The sequence below is a fragment of the Rutilus rutilus genome, assembly GCF_951802725.1.
Source record: "Rutilus rutilus genome assembly, chromosome: 9".
NCBI classification, from domain to species: Eukaryota; Metazoa; Chordata; class Actinopteri; order Cypriniformes; family Leuciscidae; genus Rutilus; species Rutilus rutilus.
The window spans coordinates 32,349,831-32,368,522 of NC_140223.1; the positions used below are offsets into that span (position 1 = coordinate 32,349,831).

The 18,692-nt window shown below is 38.7% G+C and overlaps 1 protein-coding gene across 1 annotated transcript in view; it reads right to left on the reverse strand.

The window, feature by feature from the left end:
- Positions 1–469: 469 nt before the first annotated feature.
- Positions 470–18,692, reverse strand: part of foxo1a (forkhead box O1 a) — a 51,319-nt gene continuing 33,096 nt past the window's right edge. The window contains exons 2-4 of the mRNA XM_084419423.1: positions 5,456–5,647; positions 4,133–5,343; positions 470–4,020 (exon numbers count right to left, since the gene is read on the reverse strand). Of these exons, the coding sequence (XP_084275549.1) occupies positions 4,017–4,020; positions 4,133–5,343; positions 5,456–5,647 (1,407 nt within the window). The 3' untranslated portion in view covers positions 470–4,016. The remainder of the gene's footprint in view (positions 4,021–4,132; positions 5,344–5,455; positions 5,648–18,692) is intronic.

An 18,692-nucleotide genomic window follows, 5' to 3' on the forward strand; every position in this document is an offset into this window, starting at 1 on the left:
TTTGTGTTTGTAAGTTGTGTATGACTTTGCACATTAACAATGATAATTTTAAGGACTTTCCTAAACATCATAGGGAATATAAACACATGACTATAGTTCTATACTCATGTTATTAAAGACCAAGCTTATAATGCCCTTTGATTCAATGTTAAAGTACTCGACAAAACAAAACGAGACTCAAATGATTATTTGAAGGTTCAACTGACCTTGTCTGACAGATGACAGTCGGACTGATTTAGAGGAACGTCTTTAAGCATGTGTGTAAGTCTGTCAAAACTGTTAAAGATGTGTTGATATCCCTGAGAATATAACATTTACATAATTTGTCATAATCATAATCATTAGTGTCTTTCCAGGTTCTTCAAAGTGGTCACATACCTGTACTGTACTTTTTGGACAATGATTTTAAGATTTCCCACAAGCCCTCAAAGTTTCCAAAGTACCCTTGTGAATGAATAAAGAGAGACAGTCACATTGGATTCTTCTTTATATAACATAATTTATATACACATGGCTTTTTACAGCGGCAGCATGTTTCTTGTACAGAAATACAAGCACAACATCGGCATCAAGAGCAAAAAACCAGAGCTCTGTAGCCTCACATTTCACAAACTGTTTGCTCTCTGCTGATGAACTTAAAGAATGAAGATATAATTTACATATGTCAGTATTGGCATGTCAGCTTAACAATATCATTTCTCTCTTATAGATTATTACTTTCTCAACTACATAAACAAATTGCACCTTTAGTTATATAATCTGTTGATTGTGAATCAAATCATTTCTGTACATAAGTTAAGAAATGTAACAGTTTGTTTCAAAATAGATCATCTTCACTTTTTTCGTATCTCTAAGATAACTCATTACATCTATAGACAAAGTGCAGTATTTTAATTTAACGTTTTTTTTTTTCATTAAAAATTGGTCCAAACTCCACAATCTGAAGAAAAACAGCTAAATTTTCTTCCAAATTTCTTCAATTATTATTATTCGTTTTTTTTTTTTTGCCTTTTCATTAGTCCATGTTTTCTACAAACTGCTTCTAAATACAAGAATAACAGTGTCAGTGTACAAAAAGCTTTGCATGTAAATTATCTTCTACTCTCTAAATATACTTCATATTCTTCAGAACTATGAACTAACATCTGTGACATTAACATGACTCCACAGCTCTATCAAACATGAAATATCAAATATCTCGTCATCGATAAAAACATACTGGAGATGACAATAATCATAATAATCATTAAAGTACATGGATGTGCATAGGTGGGATCACCAGCTAAATTCACAAAGCAAATGCATGTTCATGATGATGCTGAGCACAGTGATATTAGTAAAAAAAAGCATCCAATCTTTTCCCTGTGCTGAGTTGAGGCAGTGTGGGTCAGAGGTTGATAATAATAATATTTTTATGGTGTGAAGTAAACAGATGTCTGACTTTCGTCCAATGACTGAACCTCACGGTATCCCAACCAGGCGCGACAAGAAATTTGTCTGTTCATACTGAAAGTGAAAATTATGGCACAGCCAATCATATTTTATGTTACATATAGAGTTACGTAAAGTGGAATTTTGGACCAATTAGATTTCACAATGGCTAGGGCTTCACAGTTACAAAGCCACAGGAATAGAAACCAGAAACAAAAACTTGCAGATTGTTGCTGGTTAGAAAACAGTGTTAGCGTCTAATAACATTAAGCATTTAATATTTAAAGGCTGGCCACTGATATATCATAGTCTTCTCCAAAGCATTAAAATGTCTTCAGCGTAACATAGTGTCGGTCCAGATCCGGCCCACATCTGGTATGTGTGGATTCCACATGTACCAGATGTGGACCAGATGTGGGCCAGATCTGGGCCAACACTATGTTGCTGTCTGTGACTACTCAAGAAGTCATTTTCAATATTTTCAAGTCTTTAATGAATTATCTGAGATGTTGGCCCCCGGCCTGCTTCAATTTTTACCAGTTTGAACATTTTGAAGGTCTACCTGTTGTAGTGCAAGGCAGCAAAACTGTTGAAATTTTCGGTAAAGGGAACGAGAAATGAAAAGGAAATGATAAACAAAGGTTGAAGCAGCACAGACTTGGAAAATCACCACAAACTTGTAGAACGTATACATCACAGTGCCTGCAATTTGAGAGAGATGTGAAATCAAACAGAAATATAATACAAGTGTAAATGATACACCATGACATGATACAATCACACCACTTCTCCTTCAGCCAAATAAATAATGTTAAGTCAAAAACTCTCTACACTTTCTTAAAGGCAGAAAACTGCAGCATTACTACAGCAACAGATTCAATATGGTGGCAAAGGCATAGGAGTCTGCTAGCGCTGTAGCTCTAAACTACTTTAACCACTGTAAAAGGCTTTGGTGGTGTCCGGGGCCCACTAAAAAATTCAGAGAAAGAGAAAATCCAACAGTTTTTTCCCTAAATTTTTCTTACCATGGAAATCTTTAGATTTAGCTCTTATATGGGTCATAACAAAGACAGGCCTGATCTTTTTTTTTTTAATACAGGAATGCACCGACGATTTTATTATTGTCATTTTTAAATGCTAAATTTGTCATTTGAGGACCACAAACCTCTGAAGAAACACACTATACACAGCTTAGAGGAGTAATTCATCCAAACATTTTAATTCTGGGATCATTTACTCGCCCTCCTGTCATTCCAAACATGTGTGACATTCTTTCTTCCATGACACACAAAGGATGAATTTGAATGAACCACTGGTGTTTGTCATTGAATGATAATGATGCCCGATTTGATAGACCTTTTTTTTACCTTTTGTGTTCCACAGAATAAATAAATGGGTTCGGAATGACACGAGTAAATAGGTTTTTCATCATTGGACGAACTATTCCTTTAAATAACAAAAATCTCAAACCAAATAATAAATCTGAAGCCAATAATAAACAGCAATACAAATAATTATGATAATACAAAAGAAAAAAAAAACTAAATATTTCTACTTTATACGTTTTTGAAATATATATTTAATGTATTTACAAGAAATGTGGAAAGATGTATACAATTCAGATGAGAAACATTCTTCCATGTAAGCCCACCAAAATGTAGAATACCAAATCCAGTTTCTCTCAGGTTTACAAAACAACATTAAATATGTTGCCCTGATTGTTGATATCATTGTGTAAACTCTGTACACAAAACTCTGTACACCAGTTTATAGTAACAAACTCTTTAGAACTGTAGTACTGTACATCTGCTCTACGTCAAATATGCTGACGAGACAGAAATGAAAGTGTTATGATGTGCTGTATGCGACGTAGTTCAACTAGTCTGCAACAATTTCCCTAACGTTTTCAAGGTCTTGTTTCTGCAGGACCATTTCTAAATAAATCTATTTACAGTCATTTCTGCCTACAACTGTTCCAGTTCTTCTTCCCAATAAGGCCAATCATGGAGTCTCAATGAAGCACAGCATGCATGTGTTGCCCTCAGCAATAACTGCAGGGCAAGGTTTTAATCTGACAACACAATGAATAAAAGAAAGCTATTAACTTGGGTGACACTTTTCTGAGGTGTATCAAATGTACTTGAGGTGTGCTGCTGTGTGTTATACCTTATCACAGTTTGCCCTTAATGGAAAATGTGACTTTAAAACCATTCCTGTAAATTGGTGTGGACATTGGTAAGTGTGTGCTGCAGCAGATGTAAGGGCCTTAGGTTCTCATTGCCCTGATTTGAGCACAGATTCTCTACAGCAAGAAGAAGGCAGTAAAATAAAGCTTGTCAATTTGGCTATGGAGCACAGGCACCTGGTTTGGCACTTGGTTTGAATCCCAATGTCTGAGGAAAACGTCCTTGCAATTTAACTCCGCACTGAGCCAATGTGCTTGGCAGTGTGAGGTTTCATCTCAGATGCCTCTGTTGAAGAAAGCGAAAGAATAACAGGGGCTACGTTCCCTGACGAGGGGTTGACAAGACGTTTGGATGCATGTGGACAGCAGCTCAGTGTTGCTGTACTCCAGTTGAGAGTTTTTACCTGTGAAGAAACAAAAAATACATAAAAATGTTGTACTGTCCAAGAGGCCAAATCTTGGACATTCCTGTAAACATCTTATTGACCCCTAAGTTTAATAAAAGTAGTGCCCTACCCAGACACCCAGCTGTGAGTGGTGGTCTTTACACTGTGAGGCGGGAACCCCTGTTGGGTGGCCATGGGGTCGAAGTTGAAGTCCAGCGATTCTCCGTCCATGAGTGTATCATGCAAGATGGACTCCACGTCACAATCGAAATGCTCCACAGGCATACCGTCCAGATCACTGGGCAGCTTCTCCAGGTGTTGCTGTTGCAGGTGGGGCATCATCCCTGGGCTCCGGCCATATCCATTGCTGTTGATGCTGCAGTAGGGAATTCCACCTCCGAGATGACTGGAGCCTCCGTACTGCATATGCAATGCCGACTTGACGCTTCCCAGGCGTCCACTGGCACCGCCAATCGTGGCCATAGGGTGCAGCGATCGCCCATTCAATGCCACAGGTGTGGGAGGGGCTTGTCCGTGCATATTGTGCGGATGAGAGAGGGCATGGCTATGAGATGATCCAACTCCCATAAGTTCATTCCGCCTACTGCTGTAGGGGGGCAACATACATCCACCACTTCCAGCTGACTGGGAGACAACGGTATCCACCGAGGGGAGGAGCTCTCCGGACTCCCCATCAGACGTAAGAAGCTCCTTCAGCAGCCCTGCTGAGCAGTTAAACTGGCCCATAGTTCCTGGACCGGGACCAAAACTGGACTTGCTTTCTGACAGAGACTGCATCGGCATGGGGGACATGCTGCCCATTCCTGCCTGGCCGTAGAGACACTTACGATAGTCTTGTTGAGTCTGCTGGTTGACTGCAGCCAGACCTGGGGAACTGTAGGGGGAGTAACCAGGGCTGGCCTGCATGAGCGAAGAGGGTGAGGACTGGTTGGATCCTGACCCAGGGCCTCCTGTGGGCCCCACTGATGCGTTCTTAGGTGAGAGCAAGTTGAGGTTATCCAGAAGGTTTTCCATCACATTCTCAGGGCCACTGTGACCCAGAGAACCAGCCATTTCAGACAAGCTGGGGAGGGTGGAGGTCATTTTGGCCCCTGACCCAGGGCCTGGGTAGACCATGTGGACGTCAGAGTCGCCAAGTTCGTCGTCAATAAAGGGCGAGAGACGACCGCTCAGAGTGCTGGCATTGGAGCTGGTGCGGGGACGGAAAGCCGTCCAGGCATCGAAGTCGTCGTTGCTGTGGGAGTTTGGACTGCCGGGCCACTTGCCGTACTGAGAGCCTGGACTGTCTGCACCCCCCTCGGGCCCACCTTGAAGAGCCAGCTATAAATATAGAGAAGAACAGAAGCACTCATGAGAAAAATAACATATTTTCATGGATAGTGTGTACTGTTTATCAAAGAGATCACAACAAGGTTTGGTGTGCGGCTTTTACCTTTTTCTTTGCCGCTCGTCCTCTGCTCTTGGCAAACTTGCTGTTGTTGTCCATAGAGGCGGCCCGGCGTCGAGGCGACTTGCCACTTTTGCCGCCTTCAGGGTTGAGCATCCACCAAGAGCTCTTCCCTGTCCCCTCATTCTGTACACGGATAAACCTACTATGTAGGGACAGGTTGTGTCTGATTGAGTTCTGTAGAAGAGAAGCAGAGCAAGGAGAAAAAGCATGAGTGTTATGTTCGCAGTTTGCCTCGTTCCCGCAAATTCCCCCCTGACGGTAAATCAGCAGAGTGCAAATCCTCGCAGCATCTGTTTTCTATTAAACTCTCTTTTCTCTTCACCTCCGCTTTCGTCCACTCACCCTTTCCTTCACCTATATGTATCATTTTCTGTCATTCAAAGGAGACAGTTTTCCTTGAACATCGGCCATTCTTTTAAACATATTCTTGCAAATATTTACAAATTGCTCTCAGTGGTGCATTCAAATAGAACAGAGAATCCCTTCAATGTTTTGCTGTGAATCATAAAAACATCATTCTATTTTTAGTGAGAATTTTATAATCCTCGGGTTTAGACCACCAAGACTAATATTAATGATATATATCTGTCTTAAAAATGCTACACTTTATCTAGTAGACATTATAAAATTTGTGTACAAAAGAAAGAATCTGTTCCTCCAAAAGTTACGATTTTGATTTGAAAGTATTAAAGGTGACAGTTTCACATGGAAACACAACTATGAGTAAACACTGGCATTTCAAAAAATTGCTTTGTTTGTTTGAGTTTCTTGACCTGTCAATTACCTGTTCACTGAATGGTTTCAAAACCCCATTTCGAAACAGTCACTCACATGTAAGTTCCAAAAACATTTTAGGTTTCTTTACCTGTTCCTTTACAGGAGAGCAAAAATGGACTTAATTAGCAACAAATCACTTAAAAAGCTTAATGACCAGCCAAAGCAGCCATTTCTATGCCTGCTATTCTATTCTACTCTTGCCAAAAAATAGTTGTGGCACTAGGGCGAATTCAGTCTATTATAATTATGAACTTTTCTATCATTCTGATGAGTTCACATACCGTAATGTCAGGCAAACATGGGTAAACGTTCAGCCTGGCATAGACACATTACCTACGTTGTCATGGTGATCTCAATCATTAGAACCATTTCCCTAGAGAGGTGGAAAATGGGGTATTTTTGAAATGCTGGCCTAATGCTTCCTATGTCTAATTTAGAGTTGTTAATGGATAGTTACAGGATGTGATGGCAGCTTAGGATGGTCTTTGCTGTTGTTTGTGAACTAAAAGGCTTCATGTAGCACGTGCAGAGACATGATTTTTATTTTTTGTTCTTTTCTTTTAAATCTGACACATTAATCCTATAGTTGCTGATATGGTGCTGCTCGCAATAAAACAGATATTGACAGAAAATACTATTGAAACTTAATTTGGAAAAAAATACTTTATATTAAAATTATTTATATTACCGGTGCCTTACATAATTATATTACATAATGCCTTTATCTCAGATTTTTTTTTGTCTTGGATTTCATAATAAAATTGGACAAGCTCAATGCTTTTTGCATTGAAAACTTTTCAATGGCATTTTCTGCCAAATATTTTTTTTTATTGGAATTTGTGCAAAGGATTGGGGGTGATTGGAGGACACAGATGACACACTTTATGCATCATTCAAAATAAGCCGTATTAATCTTTCAAATTGAGATGGCCTTCGATGCAGCTTGGTGACGTGGCAGCCGAGATATGCAGCCTTAACCAACATGCGGTGTAACCAACATGCAAGGAAGCCATTTTGCTGTTGTCATGTGACAAAAAAAACATTAAACAGGAAATGATATCACAGAAAGGAATTCTGTACACCCTCATGACAGCGTCAGTAAGTTTTTTAAAACAATCACATATTTCGACCTTAAGTAAAATGGAGTAAAACTCAAAGATGTTGGTATAGGCCTAAACGTTTTGCAAAAATGCACGGAAAAAAACTGGACTCCCAGAATTTGTGTGAAGCCAGCCAATCAGAAACATCTCTTGCCATTGCATCACATGGTTCATGAACAGGGATTTATCACAATAACTGGACAGATAATATCCTATGGAGACTTACACTATATGCAGAGGGAAGCAAAACCTGAAAATTAACAACACGCTACGCACAACACGAATCCATAGCAGAAGAGTACAAACTGAACCCACTAACCACAACATGGTCCATCTGGCTTAAATTTTAAAATCCTTTCCACACATGGCAGAACAGAAAACACAGCATCACTGCTTTAAAACACAACTTTGCATGTCATGTGAAATGACTCTTGGCCAGTCCGCAAGCTTGTATAGCGTGACAAATGTAACCACAACCACATTAGAAGACAGTTCACTGATGGATATATGGAGAGGTTTGGAAGAATGGGAGCCTCTGGAAACTGGGGAATATCAGGACAGAATGTGGCATTCTGAGTCCACATTAATCCAGATACACAAAATCCATATTTTTTTTCTACCCTTCTGTCCACAGAGAAGGCATTTTTGTCCTGCAAGCTTTCTGAAGACGCTCTAACAAAGTAAATAAATTTGAAAACGCTGTTTTTTTGTGTTTTTTTTTTTTTTTGCATTGTAGTGTGAACTGAAAAAATTGAGGTATTTGAAAAAGATGACACATATTTAGTCATATGATGCATATTGTGCCAATACATATAGATGTTTATACCGGTAAGTGCGTGCTATGTGCTATTCACATTCACAGCGTTGCTGAAGAAAAATGTTACTTTGTACAATCTTCATATTACACTCCTGCAAAGATGCGTTTTAGACCATATATGGCGATTGAGTGAGACCTTGACACACCTGTAAGTGCTGAGATAATGGTCGTGCCGGAAGAATAGCATGAGAACTTTATTATTCCTCGTCTCTCTGTATTATCTCAGTGAGCTTTTATTACATTTAACGCATGCGCAGTAAGATGATTTCAACGTTTTCCAATGTTTCAGCGTGTATGAGGAACTGTTAAAAAATGCTTGACAATGCTAGTGTGGACGAGGAGCGTTTTAAAACCAAAACACCGAGAACATACGGCCAAAAAAACGACAAAGAGAACCCAAACGATATCAAAGCGCGCTCATCCTGTGTGCAGGTCTGTGGCTTCCTTCCCGATCAACACAATTTTAGCCTGTTTTGACAATAGTTGATGTATTAATGGCGGCAGAACACAGGAACTTCGACATTCCAGCTAATCACCGTGTTCAAAGTTCAAACATAATCACAGCTAGCCCGCTAATACCCTATCTCTTCTGGAACTACAGTGTCCCAATCCACATTCCTGTCTGTGGATACTAAACCCCAACCATCACTCTTGTTGTGTGAAGATCCTATAATCTTGGGTTCACAATACTGCCATTCCACAGATACCACAACACTACACACAATGAGACGACATTATATAAAACGGAGCAATTTCTGGAATGTTATGATCGAGTTCGAACACAATGTGTCATCTATGCAAATGAATCATATCATTATGTTGACCTACAGTGGAAGTGTGTGTATATATTATATTGTCAGCATATTGTGCTGCGCTAAAAAACGTCCACTTTTCATATCCTCTTTCCAACTGTACTATGATCTGAATAAAATGGCACAAAAAATTCATTAATTATAAATAAATGAATATAATATATATGTTTTATATATTACATATTTAAAATATTTTACGGTGCCCACAATACGGTAGTTGTCGCAGTTATACTATAATAAATTTGTAGTAACTTGGAGTTATGCTGTATTCCATTCAAAGTGTAATATTCTTACTTTATATCGCTGATTTATGACGTTTAAAGAATAATATGGCAATGCATTTGTTTTGCAGGTGTGTGATTGTCAACAGAGAAGATCGTTCACCGTTTTTAACACATCAGTCTCTGTAAATGTTTGCTAAACTTTTTCATAAAAGTTTTACGATCATATAAAATGCATCTATGTTTCAAAGTGCCAACATTACGATTTAAAAGGAACTGATTTTATCTGTGAACATTTCCGTTGATGCCGCCATGTTTGCCTGAGGTCATACAATTGCATCTGGAAGTTTGACTTCAAGTGGCGAACTAATGTACTTTTCTAAATTTAATTTGAAATTCAGGTTTTCATCTACATGGAGCACATCAATGAATGGAAGAAAATAATTATTAATTTTATCTTAATGTTTGATTTTCATATTCCTTTTTTCTGAGCAGAATTTATATGTATTATTTTCAATGCAGCTTCCAATTTTTTTAATTTTTTAATTTTTTAATTTTTTTATTTCTCATACAACAAAAATGCTGGATGATCACTGTCTGTCAAATTCAGTTACAATTATGCATTACATTTGTTTAAATAATTTTTTAGGTTGGGGAAAAACCTTTTAAAAGTATAAAATTATTACAAAAATATTTCACAAATGCTCAGTTTTTGGAAGTGAATAAATGATCAAACTAGGGTTCAAGAACTCTTCAAAATGATTGTATACAATGTGTTGATAATAAGAAATTTCTTGCAAAACTAAGCATAACAATTTCCATGTCTTTCTCTTGACTTTTGATGATTTTATTAGTTTGATTATTAGAGTATGCCTGCAAAAGTCATCAAACTCCTTGATGTTTCCCGGGTGTCCTTCACCGTGGGAACCCTGACAAACATGTCATCACACCCTTGCATGTACTGCTATTACATATTCAAAGTACTCATTTCACATACACACAATTTGAAGCCCCTGCTGCAGGAACAATGAAGAAAGTCAACAGCAAGAGCCAAACACCAGGAAGTGACCACATGAAAGAGGACTGTCACAGGAAGCCGGCCTCACTTCCTGTCTTTCAGGAAGCAGTGGTTGTGTATTTGAGCATGTGAGTGTGTGCAGAGCGGACTGGAATGCCAGAGAGAGAGAGAGAGAGAGAGAGAGAGAGAGAGAGAGAGAGAGAGAGAGAGAGAGAGAGAGAGAGAGAGAGAGAGAGAGAGAGAGGTCTGCCCTGGTCTACTGCACTCCTCCTCTGGCAGACTTCTGTTTGGCACCAGCTCCAGCCACAGTCATTCTCACTCCCGAGAGAATAAACAAAGCGCTACAGACCACACATACAAACCCAAGAGCTCAACTACTGCCCACTCCATTGCCCCCTTAAATAATGGACATCTAGACCTTAAATATGCCTTAAAATGTCTCTATAAATCACAGCCCTACGACCTGATAAGTATAAATCTTACAGAGAACAGTTATTTGTAGCCTAATGTTTTAAGTACCTCATGTGTAGCATGCTAATGATTAGCATACCACACGTGATACATAAACATTAGGGTGAAAATAACCCGGGATACTTCTTAAATATGCATACTCTACTTAAGTATGTGAACTCAAACGCTTCAGGTCATTACATTTGGAAATGTGTTCATAATTTATAACGCAGTGCAAGTACGCCATTCTCACACTGAAAAAAAATGATTATGAAATTATCGTAAGTGGTTGCACTCAACTGATTTTAGCTACATTTAAACAAATGCATTAAGTTGAACTTAATCAACTTCAATCAGCATTTGTTTAAATGTAGCTAAAATCAATTGTGTGCAACCACTTACGATAATTTTTTTTTTATTAAATTCAACGAATCATTTTTTTCAGTGCAGGGTCACCACAAGGGGCACTATAGTGGGTATAAAATGTCTTATTTTACGTGACTGATTTTTTGTTGTTGTCCTGATCTATTAATTTATTCAAAAATACATCAAAAATGCAATTCATACACACCTATTCTATGATTGACACAGAAACAGAAATTTCACTGTGATACAACTGCCCTTCCATAATGTGATGTGACACACTAATTAAATCAACCTAAACAAATAATACGTTGTGCTGCTACACCGGTCGTGAGCGGCACGATGCAACACGACAAAATAATAAAGAACCCATCCAGTTCAATATATTTCAAGGTAACTCTATCGAGCATTGAGGTTGGCTTCTGCCAAAGTCCGCGCACTTGCCAAGCATTCGTGTCTGCATACTGGCGAAGAGTATATTTCTGGCTTAAGTTGTCATATTTGGTTGTACATGAGCATGTAAGTAATTTCGTGACACACTAACATACATTAGTGCGTGTGTTTGAGTGTGTGTCACTGTAAGCTGCACAGGCAGATGGAGGTCATGTGTTCGGGCCAGTCCACAAGCCAAGGACACAGAGTTCCATTTCTATTTCTCTCCCTCCTTACTTCAATCCCTTCCTCCAAGGAGCCTGAAAGGCCACACTGTTCTGCGACTGCAACCCCTCCTTCCCCCTCTCATTCCATCTCTAAGCATCCAAGATTTACTGAAGGCATCAGCACTGGAAATCAAAAACCAGCTTTTAATCAGAAATTGGGGATCTGCACAATATCAGTTTGTATTCTTTTAATTCAGCTAAGAAGCACTGCCATGATGGTCACATGACTTCATGTAATACAAATTCGCAAGCCAGAGTTCACCAAACCTGAAAACCTTATTGTTTTCAGGTCTATGAACAGAAGTCAATGGAACGGAAAGTGTAGTGTGAACTTTCCTTTCCGTTTTACCATACAAAATGACAATAACTTTTAATTGAAAAGTGTACAAATATCTATATTAACATTAAAACTAAATAACAATTTAAACAAAATCTAATAAATTTGTTGAATTTGTTTAGCATCGGTTCAAGAAAAGGATTTTCATGACTTTCTAAAGTTGGCGACTCAGCATTACAGCAGCATAAATCATGTTTTAGCTGATTGGTGAGTTTGCAGCCTGATTTGAATGTGATGACAGAACCTGTAGGCCTGGAGAAGCAAGGAACAACTTCTTAAGCAGAATTAAAATGTCACTAAAATTGTCCTCTGCGCTTTAAAATGTAAAAATCCCCAGGAGAGGTTGGCGGAGAGAAGGCCGGTGTGACTCAGACGTAGCCACATGAGGGAACTTTTCTTCTGGGTGAAAGACATAGAGACAATCTCCAGCCTGAGATATGATAATCAGACGTCAGAAAAGACTGAAAAAGAGCACGAAGCGTGCTGAGATGATCTAGTTCCTACAGAACTTCAAAGCAGTTTCTTGCAGCCGTGGGGGAGCGAATGTTGTGACGCATGAGCAGGGGAAAAGCAGAGGCCGCAAAAAGGCCACAGCAAATGCAGTTATGCACCTCACAACGTTCAAGTCTTCAAAACGCAAAGTCCAGAAAAATACGAGGGTCTAATTATGCATTCGTTTTGAGCCTTGGCCTCGTGTTGGGTCATGTCTGGTGTAGACAGCGCTGCTTTCTGCTGACAGACGTCAAGAATGTGTGAGTGTGGTTAGCAGGAGACAGAGAGAGCGCCCAGACCTGTCATTAGCTCATCACTAGCTCAGCAGGTCTCACACATACTAAGTATAACCCAAGCCTCAGAACTGAAGCAGTCAGGTGGAAACTAATCCAAAGGTTAGCCCTAGAAATAAGCTGGAAGTTCAGTGTTATGACCACAATCTTAAAGCGGACCTATTAAGCCCCTTTACAAAGCCTTGATTTTGTTTTTGGGGCTCGACTAGAATAGGTTTTCATGGTTGGATATTTTTCACATATTCGACATTGTTGCAGCACCTCTCTTGTTCTGTCGTTCTCAGCGTAGTTCAACGAGTCTGTGTTTCCTGAAACCATAGTTCCAACGAACATGCGCAAACAGCATCGCAAAGTTGTGTGGTTGGAACGACAGCTCTCAGACCTGTGGTTAGAAGCAGAGTTTCTTGTTTGCATGACGCGGACTTAAATAAATCCTTTTCTTGAGCAAAATAAGCAAGCTGACATTCAGTACAATCTGTATCTTTCATTTAGAATATATACAAATTTAATTTACGTCTTTTAGTTTGTCAAGAGATTTAAAGAACCGTTTTTGAAGAGTGCGCATGTGCGAACGTGCTCTACTATGTAAGAACCAGCCTATGATTGAACATGGGAATAAAGCTAAATAACTGAGAAAATTGAGAATTAGTCCTCAGATGCTATGTCCGTAATTTATACCAAAAATCTTGCATTCATGAAAAGAAGTTATTACTCCACCACCTGCGTGACATCATTAACCAACGTGGTTGAACGACAAATTTGCGACAATACGGTTTTGGGAAACAGTCGTGACTGGCTAGTTGATTTCTTCAGCGATGCATCGTACTGTTTAGTTCCATTCTCTATGAACCCCTCCTTCCGAGATGCACAATGTGCTCTGATTGGTCGGCTGGATCACTGTGTTGTGATTGGTCGACTGCTTCGATCCTGTTTGGGAAATGTCACGCCCCTTACCATAACCACGAGTTTCAAGACACTACTAACATTACTAACCAGGGCTTGACATTAACACCCGCCAAGTGTGAATTTTGGCTAGTAAAAATGCTGAGTTTGGAAAACCACTAGCTACAGTGGCTGGTGAGCAAAAACCCTGAACACAACCCAACCAGGCCCCGCCCCCTTTTTTGCGTATGTCAATATTTAAAGGGATAGTTCACCCAAAAATGAAAATGATCTTATGATTTTACTCACCCTCAAGCCATCCTAGGTGTATATGCCATTCTTCTTTCAGACGAACACAATCGGAGTTAAATTAAAAAAATGTCCTGGCTCTTCCAAGCTTTATAATGGGAGGGAATGGGGGGGGGGACAAGATTTTGAAGTCTTGGGAGAGTCGTCATTATTTATTAATGGCGATAAATCGCAACATATGTGTATTATATTATATTATATTATTTTATATTATATTATACATATAATATAATATATAATACATTCCGGCCGTCTGCCGGAAGCTAGTTATTATAGCTAATCATATAGCTTATATTTCTTACAAATATGCATTGCTTTGCTTCAGAAGGTCTTTATTAACCCCCTGGAGCCATGTGGATTACTTATTTGATGGATGGATGCGCTTTTTTAGGCTTCAAAATCTCCCCCCCCCATTCACTCCCATTATATAGTGTGGAAGAGCCAGGATATTTTTACATATAACTCAGATTGTGTTCGTCTGAAATAAGATATACATCTTTGGATGGCTTGAGGATGAGTAAATCGTGATATAATTTTCATTTTTGGGTGAACTATCCCTTTAAATGAGGAATGCCGTGATGTGTTCGTTCCCGGAAGAGAACTCAAGACTACAATGGAGGTGTTTCAGGGAGTTCAGAATCAGTGCTTACTGATATAGAGAACAACTCCCTCTGCAGTGACTTTGTGCTTTGTAACTTTACAGACATTTTCCATGCTCAAAAAGCAACATTACACACTAAAGGAAGTTGAAAATGTAAAAAAAAAAAAAGCATACTAGGTCCTCTTTAAAAGACAGTATCAGCATACACAACATATTGTGAAGGTACTTTTGTGGGGAATTTCATGCAAAAAAAAAAAAAATGTTTGTGTAACATATTATTTAACCATTTGGTAATGCATAATTTTGTATAATCAAACAAATTAAATACTTTACAAATAGAAGGTAATCTCATTTGACTTAAACTCAAATTACAGTCTTCACATAAAATTGCCTCATGCTTTTCAGGAGGTGTCATGTCTCCTTTGACCGCTAATATGCTAACATGATGAGTTATGCTTTCACAAATACTGTGACTTTGTGGTGGTGTTGCACTTGATGTCAGACAAACTTTCATATTCAGTTGTTGTTTTTCTTACCCCCCAACCAGACATGACACTATTTGATGACTGTTTTCGTCAAGTTGTAAATGCTTGCTTCTTGAGTCCGCATAACACTGTGCTCATTAGTAATAAAGTCTAGTAAAAACATTTAACATCCATCCTTCATGGACATAATAACCCTTAGTTAAGGTAGATTTACTTTGAGAGACACAAATAAAATTGCACTTATTTCCCTTCATTAAAACTATTAATTATATTAATTTAAAATAAATGCTGTTCTTTTGAACTTTCTATTCATCAAAGGGATTAAAGTCATTCATTTTTGCACGGTTTCCACAAAAACATTAAGCGGCAAAAACATCTTTTGTGTGTATTTTAACATTTTCTTGAGCATCAAATCATCATATTATCTAAAGGATCATGTGACACTGAAGACTGGAGGAATGATGCTGAAAATTCAGCTTTACCATCACAGAAGTTTTTATATAATAATATAGAATATATATATATAATAAATAAATGTAAATTACATTTGCAGACCCTAAACATTTGAACGGTAGTGTATATTTGGGGACTCTTCACAGCAAATATTGATATGTGTGATTAATTGCAATTCAATTGATTAATGAATCGCCATACTGTGTAATTACCTTGATTAACATGTTTAATGGATTGACAGTTCTGCTTCTTATGCAACCGCATTCCATCAGGCCGCACATCAGGGAATTCCCTGAGTTGGCAACAAGTCTGGAAACTCGAAAAAACAATATCCGTGCCAAGTTCTGTCCATTTTAAAATGATCATTCAGCTGTTTGACTTTTTTTAATTCAGCTCTCCCCATTCGAACCTGCAAAGTGCCCAAAGCCAATGGATCCTATTACTGGTTCAAACGGGGTGCGGGATTTGTCTTTGAACAGCGCCAGTATGCAGTCGCACTGGGAGATTATAAAGAGACAGGGACAGATAAGACGCCCACACGAGTATATCTCCGTACTCAGCAGAGAACGACACATTGATTTATTGCCACATTAAAGTGAACACACAAACTCTCATACATACACACACAGAGATTCAGATGAGCAGAAATACACACTACCTCCAAATCCAACTCACACACAGACACACAGGGGCAAATGTTTCTAACAAGCCAAGTCAGGTCAGTATGAGAGTCAGAAGTTCAGCGGTTACAAGGAAACAATCTTCTATTCGATTTGCAGTATGCAGACATACTGTGCTCGCCACTTCCTGTTACGCACTTCCTGTAAATTGCATAAGTGGCGTGCTGAAGCTGAAGATTTTTCTTTTTTTTTTATTAAAATTCACTTTTTTAATCAAGTCTTCAGCAGTTGGGCTGCATATCACCAACTTCCTCGGTATATGGCGCGACCGCACGATTAATCAAACAAAATCGAGATAGGGATTTATCGTTGGAATTATTGTGGATTTGATTTGTAACAATGGCCATGCAGATTCCACATACTAGACTGCAAAGGTTTTTGTCCAATTTGGAAGGATAAAGATTGAGACGCAGCCCTTGTTTAAAGTAATGCACTTTCAACGTACACTCAAAAAAATAAGCTGTTGAACGAACTTAATTAATTACATTTTTCCAACAAAATCTAATTTGTTTGAAATGATTTGTTGTAATCTTGTTGTATGAACTTAAATTCATTTAGTCATTCCTGCTAGATAAAGTTTTGTCAGGTTGACTACATTTAATTTTTGCCCTGCCTAAAATCGCCAACATCATAATTTTAGCTAATTTGACTCTACAGTTATTTCCAATGATAGGAGCTACTAGTGTTCAGTTTAGTTAAAACCACTTTTTACAGAGTGATATTGAATATTACTTATGCAGGTCTGCGAAGGAGTTTTAATGCATGTATACTGAGTGCCCACAGCCCTAAACTAAACACAGTCGCCAGTCTTCTGCATAATGGTAACCACAAAATTCAAAAACATTACAGAAAGTCCTCTAAGTTTCTAACATTAGTGAATATTAAACACTAACATTAACTAACAACATCTTTCCATTTACAGAAAAACACATAAAATAACACTTTAATCCCTAAATTTACCCTCCTAATGCAGTCCCTTGCAAAGCATGCTGGGAACTACAGATCCACTGGCCAGTTAGTTGTCAACAAAAATGATTCATGTAGTTTTCACACAAATTAATTAAGTAAACTTCGGTTTTAAATATATTAGGTTGATTGAACACAATTAAATTAAGTTGTGACAAAATATGAAACAATTGTGTTACTTCTGCTTATTTTAATTAATTAAATTTAACAAGAGGCAAAAATTCTTTTTTTGAGTGTAAATTTAGGGTTTGAGAGTTCAAACGCAAAAATGCACTTTTATTAATGCTGCAGTAAAAACGTTTATTGGCATAGTAAAGGACTAAATCGTCCTTTTGGTTTGAGCTGTAAATAACCCGGAGTATTCCTCTAAAGATAGCTGGTGTTTTTCAGAAAGGGGGTGAAATGTTCAAAGCCTTTTTAGAATAGGACACTAAACCCGCTTGGAGTGATAGTTGCCAAGGCCTTCGTGACTGACTCTGGCCTGAATGTGTGTCTGTGGGGCCGCCTGACTCACGGGATCAGAATGTTTCCCAAATCAGAACCAGCTCCAGCTGAGGTCCCGCCAGGCCTCTAGTCTGTCTCTCTGTTTCGGATTCCACTCCGGGGAAATGAAATATTGGACTCCAGCTGAACTCAATACAGCCAGTCAATAGCTGAACACGAGACTTCAGTGTGGGCTCCTTTAACTCCCAAATAAAGATCACGCTCCATAACCCTGGATCATGCTGGTGTAAGAGAACCGTTTTAGCGTCCTATTTCCTCCAGGTTGGCCTAATCTTATTTAGTGTGCTTTTGCAAACTATCCCTGAATCGGTCGGCCTTCAAGGCATGGTGAAATTAACTATATTCACCACACTAGTTGCCGGCCGCCACACTTCGGCCTAGTGAATTAGCCAATCCCGAGCTGCGACAGAAGAAAATCTTAATGTCTATTCGAGTGTACAGGAGACAGTTGTGTCTCCTCGAGCTTGTGTTGATTTCCTGTGTTTGCACTTTGATAAGCTTATCTTAGCCAACAGGGCACAATCACGGTAATACGCGCTGGCCTACTTTTAAAAGTCAATAATGGAGCTCTTAAACGGCTTGCGAGGGAGAGGCGGATGGGGAAATATGACGCGCCTGGCGTCCTGTTGTATTTACATACCTGCTTTCATTAAAAATCATCCGCAGAGGTCGGAAATGACAGTCGTCATTACAATCCTCACGTACCCGGCAACCGCTATGTGTTGCCAGGGAAAGGCAACTGAGGAAATGTGACAGTTCAAGAGGAAATCCCTGAGCAGAAGGTGGACCTTTGAAGAAAGTGGCGTAAAAAAATGAACCAGCTTGGTTTTGTGGTTTGGGCAGAATTGACTGTTAAAATATACTGAAAGAATATTTCCAAGACAAATTTCAGGCATGTGATAAAGTACAGCTCTTTTTGTCAATTAACATGACTATTAGTGAAAATAACATTTTTTGAAATTATTTTTTAATGTTTTATTTGACTGTTTTCATCACATGC